The sequence below is a fragment of the Silurus aristotelis genome, assembly GCF_946808225.1.
Source record: "Silurus aristotelis genome assembly, chromosome: 20".
In the NCBI taxonomy this organism is placed as follows: domain Eukaryota; kingdom Metazoa; phylum Chordata; class Actinopteri; order Siluriformes; family Siluridae; genus Silurus; species Silurus aristotelis.
In genome coordinates, this window is record NC_139593.1 from 11,408,225 (window position 1) to 11,431,893 (window position 23,669).

A 23,669-nucleotide genomic window follows, 5' to 3' on the forward strand; every position below is an offset into this window, starting at 1 on the left:
GCACTGCCCACCACCCCAAGAACACCATACCAACAGTTAGGTTTGGGGGTGGAAGCATCATGGTTTGGGGCTGCTTTTCAGCAAGTGGTACTGGCAGACTTCATATTATTGAAGGCAGGATGAATGGAGAAATGTGCCGGGACATTCTGGATAAAATTCTGCTGCCATCTACCAGAAAGATGAAAATGAAAAGAGGGTGGACATTTCAGCAAGACAATGATCCCAAACACAAGGCCAAGGAAACAATGAAGTGGTTTCAAAGAAAGAAAATCAAGTTGCTTGAATGGCCCAGTCAATCACCTGACCTACATCCCATCTAAAATCTATGGAGAGAACTGAAGATCAAAGTTCATAAAAGAGGCCCAAGGAACCTTCAAGATTTAAAGACCATTTGTGTGAAAGAATGGGCCAGAATCACTCCTGAGCAATACAGACGACTGATCTCTCCATACAAGAGGCGTCTAGAAGCTGTAATCACCAACAAATTCTTTTCTACAAAGTATTAAATAAAGTGTGTTCAATACTTATTCCCTGTGTCATTTCACTTTATTTATTATGACTAAACTTGTATACTTTAATGTTCTGATTTCTTTGTATGAATTTAATATTTGGCTTGATGACTACATCTGGTGGAAATTTTGTTTCAATAGCCCACTTAGAAATCCCCCTACTGATAAAAATGCTGATGTGTCAAATACTTATTTTCCCCACTGTTTTCAACATAGGCATAGACAAATATGGATGCTTTATGCAAATGTATGTTTATTATAAGTAAAACCATCCTCAACACAGAGCACCAAAATCAGTCATGATGCACACATCCGGCAATTGAAACCATCCGTGTGGAAACATAGCAAAAGTTCTGTTTGGTGTCCTGATTATTTATGTAATTTAAACACCATAATTACTTAAAAACCCTTGACCTTAAAAACCCTTGAGCTTGCAACCTCAGCTCCTGACATCACATTTGGCATGTCATTTGGCTAAAACAAAGCATTGAGTCACAAATATCTCATTTACTGCTACCCACAAGTGTGATGGTAGACCCATCATGTCATCAGGGTTTATGTAAATCTTTATAAAATTATTCAAGGTGCCTGTAACAGAATTACACTGAATGAAATCCTGTGTGTTTAAATTATAATTATCCATGACTTTTCCTACTATCATTTTCCAAACAGTCATAATGAGCATTGAACAGAAGAACAGAAACTGGGAACGATGTGTAGCTGAAACACATTTGGAAAGTTTATTGACACAATCATTCTATGACTCACACTATACTGTACAAAGCTTACAAATCAGTCACCGTCTGCAGCAGTAGAGTAAAAATAAACACCCCGGACAACGTTTGCACGACAGAAAATAGATTCACACACTGAATAAGTTTTCTAATGGGTGAGTTGCTCCTTAAGGTTTCAGTTCATTAAATGTACTGATTTGTCTGGCTTTGAAACTACTGTGAACTGCAAACCAGCAACATTGAGCTCTATGTGAAAATTAAACACAGATAAACCGAATCGCACTATTGAATGAAAAAGTCTTCAAAAGTGCTGAAGGTTTTTAAACTTGTAATAATATTATTTAATAATTCCTTAGAAAATGACATACTTTCTATAAAATTGCCATACAATAACTATGGAAACATTTTATTTCCTTACTTTTTTTTTTTTTTTACATTTGTAGTTAAGCTTTTTCTGGCCCATAAACTGTAAGTCCTGCATCTTTCCTTTTACCAGCATCGCACCATGTTTACCTGGTTGCAGCATGAACTGGATTTAGTGTTCATTGCGCTTGCAGAAGCAAGCAGAAGACATTAAAAAAGATTTTAAAGCCTAACCTGATTATTGATCATCTACATATTTTAAATAAATTGAACTAGAATAAGGTGCACAAAGGAAATGAATTTAGAATGTCACGTTGCAAGAACTGAAACCTCATATTCCTGCAAATAGAAAGAGGAGATTTATTCAAGATGTCTAAAAGGTGATTATCTGTACCATATACTTGAACATTCAACACATCATACACTACATGATTAAACTCAGTATTACAAAGTTGACAACGATCAGAAGTGAAGCCAGCTGTGGAGCATCTTCTTCGATCTTCTCAGCAAAAGTTATTCTCATCATCTTTACAATGTGATGATACAACAGGGGGGGGAAATCATAACTGATTATATTACACTAAGTTTCACTTTAGGACAGAGCTAGTGCTCTTCCACAATGCTGGATGAATGCATTTGGTCAGGAAATCAATATCAAGTGGTCATTGGTCAAAACGACAGAAATAAAGCTGTTTAGAAAAGTACAATCACAAGCTTTATAAAGTGACTTCAAAACACAAGGAAGGCCTTTTTTTTCTCATCATTCAAGATTATAAATTTATTCATTCATCTTTAATAATCGCTGTATTTTAGTCACGTTTGTGGTGGATCCAGAACTTATCCTGGGAACACTTGAGATGAAAGAATACTCCCTACATGAGACACCAGTTCATCATAACACACTAAGCAGACGCACATTCACACCAGGGACGATTCGGTGTAGCCAATCAACCCACTGGTATGTTTTTGGACAGTGAATGGAAAACCTAGATGAAACCCCACACACAGGCACTAACTTGAGCTCAGGATTGTGATCTTCGATGTGATGTTTAATCACAAAATAGCTGGTTTTTATCGTCCTTATCATTACAGCAAAACTATACATTGCCGCCGTTGTGTGCTTATCTTAAACCTGCAAGGAATATAACAATGTTTTATGATTGTTCACTGCAAAACCCCACAGTATAGCTCATGGATAGAAGCTAAGCATCTTCTATGTTTTCCAGAGAGGAACATCCAATCAAATAATTCAGATTTTAAGTCTCACCATTGTAAAGAAACACTGGATAGAATGTGAGAGTTTAAATAGAAATTCAGGTTCATGATCAATTGATATTCATTAACATATAAAAAGTGAATAATGCAAGCAAATCTTACAGCTCCAAGTGTTGTAGAAAAAAACAAAATATTGCATGTAGGGTATTGTCATACAAGAATCTTTCTACAGTCTTGCTTTATTTATTACGAAACATACGCTGCTTTCTAACTTTGGGTGCATAAAAAAAGGATGTCCAGCTTTCAAATATATACACAAAGTCAAAATTTGAGATTTTCTTGTGACAGCAGCGATGAAATGGAGTAAAGTCCAGATGGATGTCGTTGTAACATTGCCTGTAGATGAACTGTGTGTTGCTGTAGCAGCATAGATATTTGATGTTCTGAAGTATGAGAATATTACTGACATTAAGTGACAAACCTTTTCCTATGAGTACCAGTGAAAAGGGTGTCTCAAATGATATCAGTCCATCTCCAGCTGTAAATTTATGGCTAAAAGCACTCTTAAGGCAAAATGACACTGAAATCTTTCCCTTTGTCCTCCAAACATCAGCTCCTCTTCACTCAAACACATTGCATTCTCATGTATCTTGCGTTCAAACACAATATAATACGCATGTTCCAGCTCAAAATGTCTGCAACCATGTGCTTCCCCACTGCCCTCAAGTAGTTATCCTGCAACATGTCATATTTGACCTCGAATAAAGAGGGTACTTGGTGAATTATGGATTGCCCTGGCAAACCAAATAGCCTCATCTGACAAATGATCGGTCCATTGTTTAACATCTCAAGGCTGTTTCCGCTTTCCCAAGATTCCCGTCTCCATGGCAATTGCATGTGCCGAGTGCTTCAAGAAGCTGCTCGCAACACTTGAATGGCAAAACTGACAACGGAGGCATGAGCCTCAGAGTCAGACTGGAGCTTTGATTGCAGCATCCTGGTTTAGACTGATTAAAAGAAATACCACAGAAAAATAAGTATAACCCTATTTTTCTTTCCAGTTCATTTCTAAAGAGAAGTTTGTATAAGAAATGTGTATTTTGTTAAGTCATGTGATTAACCTGCTTCGCCACCTGGCTGCTGGAATTAAAAATTATTCTGGTGCTCTGTTTTTATTATTATTATTTTTTAATACTCCAATCACACACATTTTTCATACACATGAAAATTATGACTTTTGATTTATATATTATTGGAATTATTATAATTTAACTAAAATTTCCAATTTCCTATATAATCGTAATATAAAATGCATTTTTATTGTTTTTTTTATTACCTTAATGTATGATCTTTGGTGGTAATGGTGTTGGTGGTTGTCTGAAAAACTCTTCCTCATGACATTCTGAGATTGTCTACTCTGAACCAATCTACTTTCTCACAAGAGTAAAAAAGGAAATTTAACATTTTCATTCCAAATACAGCGTAAGGGCAACGTGGCCATTTTGTCAGCTGGTATCTGATTCCAAACTGAATTGATTAGGTTCATGGCCATTTTACTATAGAACTATGCACCGACTTAATCAAAGCTTGACATTTAAACGTTAACCCAGGGTTTACGCCGGATGCGTCACGACCTGTCGGCCTACGCCAGACGTCTCTCAGCTGCTTTTCTCTACACCTTGCTGGCAGGAGAAACAGTATTGTTATTAATTATGTGCAGATGTATTTATATTTCAAGTCATCTTTAATTTAAATTTTATTAATTTAGCGAGCTTCCATAATCACTCAATGTTTAACCACCCCCACATCTCAGACGTACCAATGGTAACCTCTGATTACAGATACCTCTCACCTGGTACTTCTTGCCTCCTTAGTTTACTGAATCTCTGCTATAATAGCTACAGCAAAGCAAGAGTGCTGTAGATAATTACAGCCATGCTGATATTCAGTATAACTGAATATTGCTTTTATAAACAAGAAATAAATACAATTGTATAGGATACAATTGTCTAGGATGTGGTATCATTACATTTTCCCCTTCACTTGAACTAGGAGACCCAAACATGTTTTTACAGCAATGCAGCTGTGCACAAAGCCAGCTCCATTAAAATGTAGTTTACAATTGTTGTTGTGGAAGATCGTAAGTGGCCTGCTCTAGAGATCTGACCTCAACCCTACTGAACACCTTTAGGATGAGTTGAAACGCTGACTTTACTGCAGGCCTCCTTACCCTACATCAGTACCTAACTTTTTTTTTATAAAAGCTCTTGTGTCTGAATGAGCACAAATCTACACAACCATACTCTACAATCTATTGGAACATCTTTCCAAGAAAAGGAGGTTAGTATAACAGGAAATGGGGACTAAATATGGAATGGGATGTTCAAAAAGCACGTACAGTACAAATCTAGCTAGCTAGTTTAGATAACTTACAATAGTTTGAGGTGTTTCTCTCATCTCTTCTTGCTTTCTATCTTCATCTGACAAGCTTCCATGTTTTAGGTTGAAATAATTGTTTGATTTGTCCACTAATGATCTAGGAATTAGGTTTTGGGATTTTGTTTGATGAGTGTGTATTTGCCACCTAAAATTTAATACTATATCACAATTATGCTTAGCACTTAGTAAAAATGCCCTAAAAGTTGATTTATTTAGAATTAATTCCATTTTAGTCCTATTTAAAACACCTGATAAAGTCAACTATGACTAACACCAGTTCAAAAGATACTTGACTATTCAGGCACATCCGTAATGCACCAGCAGCACCATATTATCACATGGAATTATTAATCTGTTTGTTTCAGCAGGGAATTGAGGTTTCACATTACGCTGCTTAACACAGAATCGTACTGTCATCAGTCCTTCAAGGTCCTTTAGTCAATTTGATACATCAACACTGCAAGCTGGCAGAGTAGCTTAAGTGTTAGGTCCGAGAGCATTCAAGCACGTGGTTAGGGGCATACTGTACATCCCTCACATAATCTCAGCTGTACACAGACAGAAATTGTGACACTGAAACATTTAAACAAGAAGCTGACGGGAAAGGTTTTAAGGGCGGCCGAAAGGTTAAAGGAAAAAATATCACTTGTATATCTTTTTGAGTATGTTAAAATACTTTTTCCAGCTTCCCACATCTGCAAACAGACGAGACTCCGAGTCTCCTATGGCTCAAAAAGAGTTGAAAGAGTTGAAAATAAGATGGAGATATTAACATTTCAGATATTAAAGTCTCCTGGAACTTCCTGATTTGCTTGAGGCTATTTACAGTTTTGCGTCTTCTTTTATCCTCCTCAAAAAAGAGCGTTTTATTCAGATTCCTCCTTTCCTGAGCAGCGTCACGACCGGTTACCGTAGCAACAAAGCCTCATGCATGAAACTATAAGAGACCTTTTTGCGGACGGATGCCTGAGGCTTTAAGGTTCAAATTCATCACCATGGGAACAATGAAAGGCCAAGTACATGTCCCTGAACCAGAAACCTCGTTCCTCATATGCGAGGGTCTCGTTATGTGTCTTTGTTTTGGCCTTCATGGGCCATCATATGGTGTATTACAGAAGTGAAATATGATTCCTATGTGCTCCGGTAGGTCTTTATAATGTCTTTAATAGCCCTCCTGCAGATTGGACAGCAGGCGTTAGACATCTTTTTAAGGCGCAGGCCACAGGTGTAGCACAGGCACATGTGGCCGCACGCATAGATAACCGTGTCCACTGCATTCTCGTAGCAGATAGAGCACTCATCCTGCCACGAGTTGAAGGATGATGGGAAGGTTGGAGACTTGGACAGGTGGATGGGTGAACTTGGGGTTTTTCCTTTAAAGATGAAAGAAAAAAAGGAAAAATTATTAACTAAAATAAAAAAATTAACACAATATTGATTGAACATGCTGCCACTAAAAAACACATTTCAATGCTCAAATCTGATTCTATCTATCTATCTATCTATCTATCTATCTATCTATCTATCTATCTATCTATCTATCTATCTATCTATCTATCTATCTATCTATCTATCTATCTATCTATCTATCTATCTATCTATCTATCTATTGGTTGGAAGCTGCTGGTTTTAATAACAGCAGTTTAGGCAATCATTTAAAACTAATTTAAATTATGTGTTTGTTCTAATAAAAGGTTTTTTTTTTGTTTTTGTTTTGTAGTTACAACTTTACAGGGCCTTTAAACAGATAAACATTAAAAACGTGCTGTTATTAAAAATAAATAAATGTATAAATGTAGAATCATTTATTGAAGTTTTATGTTTATTTCATATTTATAGTCTCTAATGTCAGCATTAATGCAGTAGTCAGTTTTTCACCTGAGGTAAGTCCTTAAATCAGAAAGTTCTTTCTATTTTTTGTCTTAAAGTAATAACAGATACCAACTAAAAATAGTTAAGAAGTACCACTGAATTAAAAATATTTTAGTCACTGGCAAAATGTTGTGGTATTAAAGGTAATACACATTGGAGTGTTCTGATATTGGAAAAAACTAAATCAATTGCAGGGTTAGAGCATGATTATAGTTAAAACACATCACTCTGTCTTGGATTATTTTCCTGTATCGACCATGTAACGTTTTACTCCTTACATAAAATAGCACAGATCACTTGCCTGTGACAGAGGTGCAGAACGCTCCAGAGCAGCCTGAATTTATTGTTGGCTCTGAGCTTCCACTGCATAGGCCTGCTCCAAGAGAGTGAGAAGAAGAAGAGGAGGGTGAGCTAGGGCTGGATGGGCCTTGAGTATCGCTCGGGTGAATAGAGCCTGAAACACATGTGTAAAGGAACATAGGAAAAGATGTTAATTCTGGCATTTCCTTGACTTGCCTGCTTCTGCTACTGACATCAATAATGAATAGCATGTGCAGCTTTAATCCCCAGATGGGAGTCAAACAAGGGGAAAAGCTAAGCTGCATGATCCATGGTCAGTGGCTGATATATTATTGCTGTCCAAGGTGACCAAGATGGCATTTCATTGTGATTAAGCAAGACATGCACTCACTGGAATGTGCTGAGCCACATAACCCTCTACAGTTTTGTTTTGGCAGGGAGTGTCCAGTACCCAGTGTGGTTTATAAATTGTTCTGAAGTGAGGCTGGAATCTGAATATGACACCTCTGCAAAGTGGAGTGGTATCATTAACACTGTAGTCAGACAGGACAGCCAACTTTTTCCACTATCAAGGCAATATTTCAAGTAATCTGTTTGAACTGTTGAGCAGCACTAAGCAGATAGAAAAAGCATACAACGTTGACATACTTTCAATTATGTACTACTATAACTACTAACATTTATTATCAGGAAATACCAAAATGTTTCTATATAATGTAACACAATACATGTAACCATGCCTGCATATCTATAAAAACAGCCAAAAATATATACTGTATGGCTCCCCTGAGGTCTACCCCTATCAGATACAGATAATGCGATGTCCCACAACAATCTATATTCGGCCCAACAAAAGTGTGACCTGAGCACACACGTGATGCACACTGCCCGCATGTTCTGCAGCTTTTGCGAGGCTCGACATAGAGCTGGGTGTTATACAGGGCACGACTGAAACAAAGAGTGCACCATGACATCTGGCATGCCATTGCACCATTTGATCATTACGCACAACCATCCATTTTAAATCCTCCTCTGTGAGTCATCAGAGACTGCAGGGGCTTGGACGTATCCACACCATCTCATCAGATTAACAACAGGCACAAATGTTGACTGTAGAAGAAAATGAGAGAAACCCTTCAGGAGACCGTAAAGACAGATGTCTGATTCCAGAGCTCTGTTTAAAGCGTGTAATGAAAACTTTGTGGTTCCATGGATGCACATTTAAACTAGTTACATACCTTTGGTAATCTTAAAAATTTGGGTTTTGAGTGCTATTGCTTTAACATTCATATGTCATTTGATGTAGAAACATTACGAATCAAAGACAAAGCAGCATTTTAACTACATCAATAATTGCACAGTGGGACTATTATTAAAATACTATTTCAGATGTAATATATACTGAATTTAATGTTGGACAGCAACACACTATACACACTATATTAGGGGTCTTCAACTAAAATTGCTTGAGGTCCAATAAATGAACCCTCCCTGTCAGCTGAGGTCCAGGACAATTACATACCTAAAAACATGAATTGATGCTTTTTGCCAGATTAAAGAAATGAGTGTAGGCAACATTTTTATTGGACACATTATAAATCAATAAATAAAAGGCAAAATAAAAGATAAATAAAAGAAAAAGCTAAAGTGCTTTTGTTTCTGCTGAACTGAGATGGCAGATCATAATAATGAACGCATTCCTCAGTGGTTAAAAACGGAAATCTCATATCACATTTTAACTTCACATGTGTTGCCTCTACCTAAATAAATGTATCTTATGTTCAACATTGTTTTTCTGAATGATATTGAAGATAATATTTTACCAATGCAACTTGAAATATAGAAGATAGAAATCAGGCCAGTGTTGGAAAAATGAAAAAGTGCAAGAAATCCTTAATATGTTCATTTGTACAGTTCCTTTAAGTCCAAAAAAGGGAAATAACCTCAAATGAAAATGAAAAAAAAATTATCGGTTAGGCTGAACTGTTAAACTTAAAGATGGAGGCATCTCGAAAAACACTGTTTTCAGCATCAACTTTCCTTATTTTTGAGAATGCCATTGTTTTTCACTCTCTGAAAGTTTCATCTGTTTGCGTATCGCTCTCTGCTGCCTTTACTGCATGCACAACTGCACGTCTGATCAGAGCAAGAGTGAGTATATTAACTGTAGTAGTGACCCGTGGTGCCTTAGAACCCAAAAGATTTCGCGGTCCGGCTCGACACATCGTGACCAGTTGGTCATCCCTACACTATATGGACAAAAGTTTGTGGACACCTGACTATGAGAATCATATGTACATTTTTTAACATCCCAGTTCCCATTTAATTCCTATTTGCTGTTATTATAATCTACACTCTTCTGGGAAAAAGTTCCACTATATTTTGTAGTCTGGTTATGGAAATTTTTGCTCTTTCAGACACAAGGGTTTAGTACAAGGGTAAAGTTAGGTATTGATGTAGAGTGAGTATTGGTGGGGTTGCAGTCAGCATTGCAATTCATTCCAAAGGTGTTCAATAGGGTTAAGGTCAGAGTTCTATAGCAGGCCACTCAGAATTGTCATGCTGGAACAAGATCGGTTCTAATAGTTTGAATGAAGGGGAACTACATATGGCTCTAGGAGTCAGGTGTCCCAATACCTTTGTTTATATAGTGTAGATGCTGCAATGCTTCTATATAAATAACATTCATGTAATAAAAAATTTGGATACTTTGCATACATACAACTGTGAATGATCACTTTGTTCCTACAGTACATAATATATTTATTTATGTTGTGTGGGAAGAGCCAAAAACCTTTAAACCTTAACATTAAGAAACCTTACATACTGTATTTATTCCCTTTTACTAGGGCTGTCAAACTTAACGCGTTAATAACACATTAACGCAAATTCAGAGTCTACATTAAAATCTTTTTATATTCATTTATTGATGTTGTTTTTTCATTACTCAGGTAAAAAAAAAAGAAGAAGAAGAAGAATTGGAACCTGGTATTTCTGTTATTTTTTTCATGTGGTTAATGGACATCAACGAGTTCTTTAAAAAACATTTATGACCTTTAAAACATGCCTGGTTTTCATGCTCTATGTTGAGTTTGGTTCCACTAATAATAAACATACATTTGCATAATGCATCCATATTTGTCTATGCCCATGTTGATTAGAGTCTTATAAACTTGAAAACTATTAATTTAGGGTACATTTAGAACAGATAAAAATTTGGGATTAAGTTGCTATTAATCAAGAGTTAACTCATGACAGTCATGCAAATAATCGCAATTAAATATTAGAATTGATTGACAGACCTACTTTTAACATATGCTAGCTAGAATATTGTAGGTAGATATTGTAGATTGTCGATATTAAAAGCATTTCACTGCATGTTGTACTCTGTATGTATGTGTATGTGACAAATACAATTTAATTTGATTTGATATTGTATTGTAGAGTAGGGATGCATTTTAAAAAATTTTATTTTAATATAATTTATTGACTTATCCTGTAGTAATCAAATAGCTTAATTTTCCCTTGTCAGTGATGTGGATGTCATATTGATATGCAGGCAGAGGAGGAGACTTGGACATCTCAAGTAGATGATGCATTGCTGTAAAGTTTGTCAGGATAAGAGTTAAGTATAAAGAACTAGTGACAATTCATCAAAAAAGCAACGCGGCACTTGAAGGTGAGCCCTAGCATGGGCGATCCACCTCACCAGGCATTTGGGTGTTTGACACTTGTGAGTGGGTAGCCTGCATGATCGACTCATTATCATATAGAAAAAGAAAGAGGATGACTGAGAAGAGAGAAAGACAAGGAGACACAGAAAGAAAGGAAGAAGGATGATGCTGAAGTGAATGTGGGTGGTAGAGGTGTTGATTTGAGTGTGAAAATCTGAGAAAACTCTGAGAAAATGCATAATACATGAGACGCTGACGAGCGTTACCTTTCCCTGATATTTTAAACATCGCTAACGTCACTATATCAGTAATTTCAGCCATGTTTGTCCTTCATTTTCAATAAAAGTTTGTGTGAAGAATTTCAATATAAATATTACACTGCTTTCGGTTGACATAATGAAGGTCAGGGCCAAGTCCTGCTCCAGTGTTGAAACAAAACGGTTCAGCACTTCCTTTTTAGGCGTATTGCAATTCTTGGATATTACAATGATGTTGCTGATGTTTGCTGAGGGCTTCCATTCCTGAAGACGAGGCCATTTTCAACATTACCTCATTATTTCCTGTTTACACACTATACAAAAGCAAATGCAGTTTTGCTTGTATTTTTTTATTTGGCCCCCTGATAAATTTTTACTTTTTTCTCTAATAGAACATCCACCAACAATAGTTTTCTCAAATTTCCTCAGACATGCGATACAGGGCTACAGGGCCGCAGAACACACTTATTGGACAGTGTTATCTGCCCTCTTCTGCATGCATAAGCTCAAAAATGCCCTTGATTGAATAGTGTTACTATGATTTCCATCTTTCCAACCAATGACTAATTTATCTCCCTTTTCTCCTAACTACAGATGAAAGTAGCATTGCTGCAATTTGTTATCCATTTTCGTTGGCCCACTAACAAGTTAGCCCGCTTTAACCCTGAATTCTGAATTGTGGTTTATCCTGTCTGTTATATAAACCTAATTTCCAATATCATGTTTCCAAGTACTGAACATAAATTCATGTAATTAACTAAATAAACCTTCATTAAAATCTATTTGAGAATAGAGTGGGCATTACTATGACAACTGACTAAAGGCATAATTGAGTCAACAAAAGCAGTTTGTACATGCTGTGTTCTTTCATGAGGTGCTACAGAATTAAATAGTTAGCATCTTACTTAACATCTCAGATTGGAACGTTTTGCAGGTCAAATTTGTTGCATTAATTAAACACACACACACACACACACACACACACACACACACACACACACACACACACACACACATATATATATATATATATATAATTTTTTTTCATGAAAACCACAGTACATTTACATTTGTCTAATCTCTGGTCAGAAAAGCACAAATTCAAGTCACTTTTGACAAATGACAACGTCACTCTTTTGTTTCTTGATTGCAAGCTGATGAAATAAGACAGGCAAGCTTGCACATACTCAGGACTAGTAAGATGCTGCAAAGCAAAATGGGTTAATTAAAAAAAAGATGAGTGCTCATTGACAGGGAGTGCAGTGGTTCTCCTACACTTAACAAGAAGACTGGGTTATAAAATGTGAAAGTGGGAGAAAGGAAGCCTGACTGAAAGAAGTTTTTGGAGATTACAGGAGAGCAGTGGAGGATAAGTGTGAAAGAGGGAAGGAGGAGAAATAACAGTGTGAAATATTAAAGCTGGTGTGTGAAGTGAAAATTGCCCACTCTTGTGTCGCCTCAGAAGACGAAGTGAGGGGATAGAGTCTAATGAGATGAGGGGATGTAGTCGGCACAGTTGGGAGGAGGCGCGCTGAGTGGAGTGTTAGAGAGAGGAATATGCTTCAAGTGACACAGACGTGTTAGAGTGCGATTGTGGCTCACATAAAGCCCACACACCCTCCTGTTGCACTTCCTGTATTAAGGCTGTCTCTCTCTCTCTCTCTCTCTCTCTCTCTTTCTCATATATAACTAGCTCAATTACCTTCACTACATATACCGCCATCTTCTGATTGAACAAGGTATGTGGGTGGCACTAATGACACAATAAATTAGAATAGTCTTAAAAATGATCTTTTAAAGGCAAGTGATAGAAAGGAAATTATATCAACCTAAAAATTGTGCTACTTTATAATAATGATGTAATCCATTTGCACTGCAGAATTAGTGATAAGATCCAGTTACAACTATTTACCAAAACTCATACATTTTAGTAAGGCATTTCTGAATGCTCAGATATAGGCTAAAAAAAACTAATGCCATGATGAATATGAAAAATAATTAGAAACTTTCAGAAAATGCAGAAATTTTTACCTGTATTAGACTGTAACCATGACAACACAGGCATGCATTTTCACACTTAACTATGCTTAAAAAAACAAGTATTTGCTACAAATTCCAAATGTGTTGAACCTGTCTTAAATCTAATTTCATGACAATAGTGAAAACAGTATAAAACTTATTGGCCTCATAAGTAAAGGATTAAAAAATTGGTTTGAGGTAATTTAATTTTACACGACACAAAAATCAGTGTAAACGAAAATGTGCCATATGTAACTGTGTAGCCCAGCTGTAATCAATAATAAATTCATTTAACTGCACACGATTTGACAGTTTTCCAGCATAGAAATTAAATTTCAAAGTAACTAAGCTTATATTTTCACTGACAGCAAAAGGTCTGAACAGTCTTTAGTTTAATAAGACATGCGTGTCAATAAAGGGTGTCATTATAATATTAAATATTATCAATATTTTACACTTTATAGGTATTCATGCAGGCTTAAACAAACACCTACCCAAAATCCTTAGCTGCGTAACAGCACCATGTAGCCCAAAGAACATCCAAAGTGGGCGCGAGTTATCGACGCACGCCTGCATGCCTGCACTGTTGCCATTCTGGCTCAGGATCAGTTCTCCTTCCTGTGTAAGCAGGAAACTCAGGACATCTCCGGAATGGATTGAAGAGGGGACCCTGCACACAGCCCAGAATTCCTTGCGGTCCACCAGCTCCTCCGGGTTAGAGGGAAGCTCCATTGGGCGCAGCGTGGCAGGGTCACACGAGGTCACACCGTAGGACAGTGAGCCTGAGCGAGTCAGGCTTGACTTGTTCATTGTGATGTAGATGGTCTCTGAGAGGCGTATTGGACGCTCAGTGAATACCAGTGTGCCCTCTTCTTCATGCCCGTGACTGCAGCGTGCCACTGTCTGCTCATCCACGGCTTTGAGGTGGGCACCACGCAGCTGATGGAAACGCAGCTCGCCTTCCAGGGCGGCTGGCAGGAACGAGTTCAAAGAATTCTGTGGAATGGGACGGGAGGTGGCAATAGGAGCGGATGGGAGGCGGAGTCTGGCCTCATCTCGTGCCAGGTTGAGGTCACAGAGGCTGACGGACAGGCGAGAGGACTCTGCCTCACGTCGCAGTGATGAGGGGCCTCGTACTGCAGTGAAGGAGCGTGGACGGAGACAGTCTGGAGGGATGATTTCACTATCTGGAGTTGGGAAAAACAGCATAAGACAGATAATGTTAAAAAGGACACATTCATGTATGCTAAAGAAAAAAATGTAAACTCCCAAGTCTATATTGTTATTTATTTATAATACATTTCTATTGTCTGTGTTTTTATACAACATTTACACTTTAAAACTAAATTTTCACAACAGGCTCGTTACTTTAGTTTTAATCTATTTGGTGAAATGTCAATGTTTCTTTCTTCTCACTGCATGCCGTTTTTAGCCCATCAACATAATTTCTGTCATTGCGCTGCTTTTTCAATCTCCCGCTGGTGTATCATTTCCTGTCTCTCACACACCACAGACGTAGGCTAGTTTGCGAAGCTCACAATGAGCAAAGCAGATAGCAACAAGAAGTATGGGGTTAACGTGGATGGGACAGAAGGAGTCAGCGACCTAAACATGACCGAGAACAGAGACATTCCAGATGATTTACCTGATCATCATCATCATTTTTGCTCTGCTTGTGTTCTATATAGTGGATGTTCAGCTTGGATTCATTCATTAGGTAACACAATTTCGTTTTTTATTAACATATTAGAGCTGTAAAAATTTAAACGCAAAATAATTTTAACAGCACAACATTTTATGAACACGCTATCAATGCGGCACGCATTTCTGTTTGACTATTTTTTATAAAAATTTAAATACATAAATAAATAAAAAACTATAATATATATGTATAATAAATATAAAAGAGGCAAAATTAAAACCTTCAGTGCATCATACATTTATTTAAGACATCCTTACTTTTTTCAGATATAAAATAAATAATTAAACTCCCCTGAAAAATATTTTTTATCATTAAACATTTGATTTACTGATGCACCAAGTCTTAAATCCAACACCAAAATCAACCATGATTCATACAATTTACCCTCTGTTGGTTGACAAATGCGGCGGTGAGTTTCGTTGGGATTTTTCCTCAGAATGCCAAAACGAACTTAAATTACTGTCTTTTTTGATTGCGCAAAAAAAAAAGCAATACATCATTCGAATCTGTAAAGGTCTACTTTCACTTGTATACACTCATAATAACAACAAAATGCTGTGCTTTTGTAAAATAAAGAAAACAAGAATTTGCCTTACAGACATAATAAATATATGTATAGTAAGCTCGAAAGGTATTTTACTTAAACCAAGTCACACTGAAAACAAATATATTTTCCGATAATCCGTATGAAAAGTTCAAAGAGGTACAGTTTCTCCGGTATCACCTCATTAACCGTCCGTGTGAAAACATAGCAAAAGTTTCGTTTGGTTTCCATGATGATTTATGTAATTTAAACCACCATAATTACTTTAAAACATTTACAAAAATGTTTTGTCTTAATGCTCTTTGTTGAGTATGTTTTCATTTATAGTAAAAATTAATTTGCATAAAGCTTCCATTTTTGTGCATGTCCATGTTGCTTAGAGTATTAAAAACAAAGTATTGATATATAGTACATTTAGAACAGCGATTAACTTGCGATTAAATATTTGAATCGATTGACAGCCCTAATATTAATATGTCCAGTTACCAGCGTGAACAGGTAAAACAGGTAGCAGTAAAGGCTACTTTTTACTTAAGTATGTGAGAAAAAGTATAGTCAGTACTTCAACTTTTACCCTAGTATTTTAAAACATGAGCATATGAACGTCTACTTAAGTGAAGGGTGTGTGTACTTTTGCCATCTCTGCATACAAGTAAATATTTTATGGCATCTAAAAATAGCTAAAATGTAACCCTGAGCAGTCTAGTTCTTCATGCACTTAGACACACATTTCATTTTGTAAGGTTTAACCCAAAATCACTACAGAAGTTGTCATTAATAATGTTCCACTGTTTTGTATGGTGTTATTAGAAATGAATATTTTCTTTAACCTTTAAGTGCGCATATGGTGTGCTATAATATACTAAAGCAACATTAAATCTGCCATAGATATTACAATATCTAAAAAAACTATTGTTCAGTTTTAGACTCTATTAACTGCAGTTATCATTGACACTGAGTAACTAAATGTATCTAATGCATTCCTAACAGATTAAATTTATTATAACTTTAAGTGAAGAACACAAGAAATCCTGAAAAAATCCTTACAATAAGTGTTTATGCACATCATTTTCTCCTAAACATAATCCTTACAGTTCTTGTTTTGTGTGTAGACGATCTAATACAAATAGCTTTTCCAAAATGGCTGCCAAACAGTATCTCTTTACATTCTCTTTTATTTTAGAACTGTTGCTGCTTAGAATAGCAGTGTTACTACTGTTTGTGTGTAATGGTAGCTAGTGAGCACCTCACATAACACTTTACTTACATTAAGAAATACCAGCATGGCATTACGCTATCCAGCAATATACTCAGAAATGCAGCTGCAGAATGAGATAGCCTTGCATGTGAGAGTGTTCTGTATTTAGCCTTCATCTGCACGTTCAAAGACTTTCAAATACCTCCCCAAAATAACAGCACTAAATGTAGCTAGTTCGTCATCTAGTTCCTATTAGCTTTATATGACAAGTGATAGTAAGCTTCCCTAACAGAAAAAAAGAGGGCCATAAAAATGAATATGAACAGTGTATTATTGAAATTATAAAAATAAAAATAGGTGTGAACATACAATAGGAAAACTTATCCATGTAAACTTATCCATGTAAAAAAAATAGGGCGGGTGGGGAGGGTGTTCATATTCTCTTCCTTCTTTCCATCATTCTTTGTATCACTGCAAGCCAAGAAAGGCAACTGGCTTACCTCTAACCACAGATGAACCCTTTTAGCCTCAATAACTCCTTAGGCGAAGAGGAAACAAAGACAGGATGGAGAAAAAAATAAAACTAAGAATGAGTGTGGCGGTGCAGAAAAAATCCTGTCTGATGTCATTGTAGCTGAATTCGCCCATATCATATGTTTATATCTCTACTAGGTTTGTATACATGTTATTTTCTTGCCTTGACTGTCACAATATCATGTTGTGTAAACAGCATTAAATGCAGTCAGTTTGACTATTGTTGGGTGAGTTGGCCATAAGCCAAATCAATTCAATTAATAATCAGATAACGCTCCTGCACCATCACATCGGCATCGAAACAAAGAAAAACGTTTACACACAGCACAGCAGATAAGTGTTGAAATGGCATAAAAAAGACATTCAAATACTGAACTGAATTAATCAACAGATTTTTCCCCACACAGAGGTTAGCATGAACAGAGATCAGGTGAGTGAAAAAATGAAAATGAAGCTTGTGATGATGAAGCTAATTTCCACTTATCATGCTATACCATCAGGAATGTTGTTATTCCATAATTGGATTTGGTTTTAAAGTCTAGACCATACAAAGACAGTATGGAGAAACAAATAAAACTAAGAATAAGTGTGGTGGCATTGAAAAAACATGCCTGATGTCACTGTAGCTGAAAAAAACAACAACAGAATCCTTCAAAGACTTTGTAGACTTTGTAATGGTGGTAATGGTTTTAATTGAAACTATAAAAGTCCACGTGGGACTCCACTAAAAATTTGTTGCCTCTTGATGTTGGTATGCTGTGTCTAGTGGATACCATTAAAGGCCAAATGTACTTTGATCGATCACATATTTGTATCTACTGGACACTAATGGGACCATTAGGACAGCATTAAGCCTCCAGATTCCAATACAGTGATTACTGATAATAATTTCTGACAATGATTGAGCACAAACACACTACGTAATGGAAACCATTTGGTAATGTTTTAATGTTTAACAGCTGATAATTTGTAATGGCATTTGTAATGGAATCCATTAGAATGTCTGCTATGGTTAACTTTAAATCATAAATTCCTCTTTTTTAGGGGTAACCAGACTAAAAGTGTTCTTCTGTTTTTTTGGCATATCTCATAAAACAATGTAAAGATTCACATATTATAGACAAGAAATCTGTCATTATTTATCATAATAAACAAACAAAAACTAAACAATGTAAAAGATGTTTTTAAAAGGGAGCAGGCAAAAAATGTCTCTAGGTTACGTATGTAACACTAGTTCCTTAGGGAAACAAGACGCTGTGTCGTAACGCTTTGGGAACGCGCCTGAGTGTTCACGCTCTGAAATAATGTGTGTAATCAAAAGTTTGGAAGCTGGCCGTCACCAGCCGGGGTGACGTCACGAACAGGAAGTATAAAACGCACATGCTTCTGTAAAGGTGCCAGCTTCTGTAAAGGAGGAGAAAGTGCCGCAGGGACACCAGCAGTGTGGCTCATTCCCTCAGGGAACTGGGGTTACATACGTAACCCAGAAATGTTCCCTTTCAGGATCTCGAGCTGCATCAAAACACTTTGGAAATGAGTGTCCAATCATGCCAAACTGACCAGTCCCTGACTAGTGTGTATAAGCACAGCTAGCTGGAAAGGACAAAGGGGCCAGGAGTGGCACTGCAGTCCAGGCTATAGAAGGTCAGCATGGTGGACCAGCCTGCAGCGTTGCAAATGTCTTGGAGGGGTAATCCAGAGGACCAAGTCTTTGGGGCAGCCACACTTCGGGTGGAGTGACCTCAGGGGAGACCAGAAAACTCATAGGATGATGCGTTTTTGCTTATTAGCAGGGAGGCTTCTCCTCGGAGGGCCGTAGAAGATAAGCAGTTGATCAGATTGATCTGACAAAGCCGGTAGACGCACTGAACACCTACGTCCACAGAACGGGTCTAGTGCGTGTACCAGGCACAGCCGGTTCAATTTCTTCTGGTCTGGGGCTTGAAACAGAGGATAGAATGTTTGTAACCTTACAGGTCGTGGGATGACTGAGGGCACCTTGGGGAGGTAACCCGTTCTGGTGTACAAGAAGGCACTGGCCATACCTGGGGTAAAATACAGGAAGGAGAGGGACACAGAAAGGGCCTGCAGGTCTCCTACTCTCTTGAAAGAGCAAATGGCCAACAAGAACGCGGTCTTGATGGAAAGATGCCTCCAAGATGCCTCGGCTAGAGGCTCGAAGGGGGGCTCTTTCTCAAACCGATGGCCAGGTCCTACCCAGGCAAGTCATACCAGAGGCCTCAGCCGGTATAAAGGTGGACAGAGCCAACCCTTTTGGCGAACTGTTCTTGGAGGAATCCAGCACTGAACCAACCGGGCAGTGGACTGGATCCAGCTAGTGGTGCACACACCATGAGCAGAACAGACGCCATCTGGCGGCATACGACCTCCTCATTGAGGAAGCTCTGGAGTGGAGAATGGTCTCTACCACCTTGGTGGAAAGGCCAAAACCTCTGTGCTGTGCACCCTCAGGGGCCACAGCCACCTTGGAGCCACCAGGAGGAGATGGACTCCGTCCCAGCAAACACTCTTCAGAGCTCTCGGAAGCAGCGCAACAGGGAGGGTCCACTCCACAAAGTGAGGGTCCAGCAGAATGGATCCAGCTATCAGACATTTCTGACAGAGGTGCCTCTCTGTAGACACCAGGGCAGCCATAGACTGACAAATGCGGTCTCTTTAGTGGCTCTAAAAGCCAGATCGTGAACATGGCCGCCCAATACAGCTCATGCAGCAGGTCAGCCTGATACGTCTGTAAAACCACCACGTATTACATAGGGGCTTTGTAAGTATTGTGGGGGTCTTAAGGTAAGAGGTGATCCCGGGAGAGAGATAGCTGGCAAACGTCTCTTTAACCAATGGCATTTGGAGACCCCGACGGGGAGGTTCAGAAAGTGCTCATCTTGTGTCAGAAAGTGCTCATCTAAATTACTGGATGAAGGCACTTTCTGCTCATAAACCGGCCAAGTTATATCGAGCTTGGCAACGGCACGTGTCACAACCTCCATAAGCTCCTCGACTTCGGTATCGCAGAGCGCTCCTTGGAGAAAGAAAGGTAAAGCTGCATGCGCTCATAACAGGGGGAAGAATTCGTCAAAAGGCATGCTTTCAAAGCCTGCGAGCCAAGCAGGTGAGCTGTGCCGGCTTCACTCCATGTGCATTTTATACTTTCTGGTCGTGACGTCACCCCGCTGGTGATGGCCAGAGTCTAATTTTTGACTGATTACACACATTATTTCAGTGTGTAAATACTCTTCCCAAAGCGTTTTGACACATCTTAAACAGGTTTGTATCAGGTACACTTGCATGTAACCGAGTTCAAGGTTTAAGCAAATATCTTTTACTGTACTCTTATTTTCTTAGCAGTCTTGTGTAAGAATTTGAAGAAATGTTAAAGAAACCTTATGACAGTGATTTGGATCATGCATTTGAGAGCATTTTTTCAAAACAAAGATGCAGTTATTATTTTATTGCTTGGTAAAAATTCTCAAAGGAACATTTAGAGCAGTTTTGGCAGATAATCTATACCATGTTTTTATTGAGAATTTCAGTTCGGGACACTAGAAGTACATTAATTTTGTGTGAAAATGGCATTGGAGAATTGTTAAATCTGTTTTGCTGTTTAAAACAACATCGTGTTCTCTGTTAAAATTTTGATGACTGGAGTGTTTAGCACCGGCTCCAGACATATTACATGATGTAAGGGCCAGTAGAGCAGATCATTGCTTGGCAAAGCCAAGATCCTTAAACTCCATTACAAAGCTATCCTCTGTCTCTAGTATAAGTAGGGAGATGTGGTGCATGGACCTTCATATAAGAACAAACCACTTCCTATCTTAAGAGAAATATTTCAGAGCTCTGACACTTGTCATAACTTCATTGATTAGCGCAAAATCCCCAAATAATGAAAAATAGTAAGTCTTTGTGCCAGGATCTGGACTTCATGTGCCAGGATCTGGACTTCATGTGAAAAAAAACAAGCATTTGCTCAGGATTTGATAAAACTCACAACCCTAACCTTGATGCCCAGTTGTTTTGCACTCTTCCTGCTGTGGTTTTGACAGAGAAGCTATTGTTGAGAAATTTCTTGATAGATCGTCTATTAAGCTAATCGAATTTGTCAAACATCAGTATTAAAGTTTTAAAAAGAGTGATTTTTGGCCAAGAATACTGTACATAAATAGACTTTTGGTCTAAACAAATGTGTTGATCTCGATTAGAAAATCTTTTTGAAAAGTTTTTGAGGCTGGCAAATTATGCAGGACTTTGGTCCCAGAGGAACAATGATTAGTTTCACTGTGTATTGTACAAACTAGAAATGGTATAAATTACTTGACATGAACTGACTTGATATTTCCAAGCATTCAACATAAGTGCAAGTCCAGCCAAAAAAATTGGTATCTATCGAGCAGAATTAGCCAAAACAAAGACAACTTTGTTGGAATTTTATGTAGAGTGCAAATGTGAAACACAAACAAAGATGGGTTGCTTCTTTTTTTTTGGTGTTTCACATTTGCAATAACAAGATAACAAAACCAAAACTATAACCTAAAACATGGAAAATGAATGACAATGGCAACTATGGTTGACACTGATTAATGAGTGTAAGGTGAGACTTGTATATATGTGCTCATTATCAGAAAATGAGAAACAGGGGACAAGAATCGGATGACAATGTTCAGTTCTTGACATATACCTGACACATCACTTACATATAATTATGCTGGTCATCAAACATACAAAAAAATATAACTGCATAAATGTTATAAATGTTCAACTGTACCACAATGTGGCCGTCATTCATTCAAAAGGTACAGGAATCTTTTTGGTGTGGGCAAGCTCTAAAACAGATTTTGTCAATGTGTCACAGAATAAGAAAAGTGGAGAGCAGATGCACATGAGGAAATACTTTTATACTCGGAAACACACGAACATTCATATTTATATGAAACTAAATACAATACAATAGACACAATAAAAAAAAAACATAACTTGAACACAGTTATCACAAACGCTTGATTGCAGTTGTTGCTGCTAAGGGTGGCCAAACCAGTTATTAGGTTTATGGGGCAAACACTTTTTCACAGAGAGCCATGTAGTTTTGGATTTTGTTTTCCCTCAATAATAAAAACCTCCATTTAAAAACTGCATGTTGTGTTCACTTGTATTATCTTTTACTGAAATTTAAATTAGTTTAATGATCTAAAACATTAAAGTGTAAAAAAAAATAAAAAAAAATAAAATCGGGAAGGGGCAAACACTTTTTCACACCACGGTGTATGTATATATATATATATATATATATATATATATATATATATATATATATATATATATATATATATATATATAAAAAACTATATACATACTTATTACCATTAATATGAATCAGGTTTGCAAACAAACATGGGACATGGTGTGAAGAGGTGCAATCATCGTGGGAAATGTAATCACTGTCCATAATCCTGACACGATGACTCAAAGTTGAGTTTGCAAATTAATTTACTTACAAGTAAACACTTAAGGTCAAGTAGTTTATTCGGCAGTCTCGCCCCTTCTTTATTGGTTAATCTTATCTAGCTTCTGCACACTTGTAACAAAGATGCAGCTATTATTTTGTAACATATACAATATATCACATTAAAATTCTTTTCTTTCCAGCATGCTAGGAAAATGGTTCTGAGTGCAGGATCAACCATTTTACAACAACCCTGGAGCAGCTTGGCAGTGGTTGGCTCCAACCTTCTGATCAGTAACCCAGTCTTAATAGAGTTTTAATAGAGTATAATGATTTCTAATCCCACCATACTCTTTTGTCTAAATGAGGCTCCTGTTTGACTCTTGGCTTCTTTCTTTGTGTTATCTTAGTTTTTTTTTATTTACTTAGCACTGTCACCTCTGTCAAGCTTATTATGGACCTTAATCTTTATCCGGATTTCTGTAAAGCTGCTTTGTGCAATTAGCTGGACAAGACTGAATTGTATGGAATTAAACATTTTGCCTAAACAGTAACTCTCCACAATAAAAACTGACATCATTTTTTTCTTTATGCATTCAGCTAATTATATATTAGTATGAAAATGGCTAATATAAAACTTTAAGCTCATCAGTAGTAAGGGCTTTATTCCATTGCCACCAGCTATCTCCTGTTATATACAAAAAAATCAGAACCCCCCCCTTAAATGTAAAAACAAAAATAAAATGTTTTTTCAGAATCCAGAATCAACGTCCAGTGAGAGACCTAGTAGCTTCCCTGTGCAATGGTTCTCTGCTGATCTTTACTGCTTCCACAGAAATGGCCCCTGGGCATTT

The 23,669-nt window shown here is 37.4% G+C and overlaps 1 protein-coding gene across 2 annotated transcripts in view; it reads right to left on the reverse strand.

Moving 5' to 3' along the window:
• Window positions 1–1,224: 1,224 nt before the first annotated feature.
• Window positions 1,225–23,669, reverse strand: part of neurl1aa (neuralized E3 ubiquitin protein ligase 1Aa) — a 91,218-nt gene continuing 68,773 nt past the window's right edge. For both annotated transcript variants that reach the window (XM_083523124.1, XM_083523125.1), the window contains exons 4-6: window positions 13,877–14,569; window positions 7,434–7,586; window positions 1,225–6,633 (exon numbers count right to left, since the gene is read on the reverse strand). In XM_083523124.1, coding sequence (XP_083379250.1) covers window positions 6,392–6,633; window positions 7,434–7,586; window positions 13,877–14,569 — 1,088 coding nt within the window. In that variant the 3' untranslated portion in view covers window positions 1,225–6,391. The remainder of the gene's footprint in view (window positions 6,634–7,433; window positions 7,587–13,876; window positions 14,570–23,669) is intronic.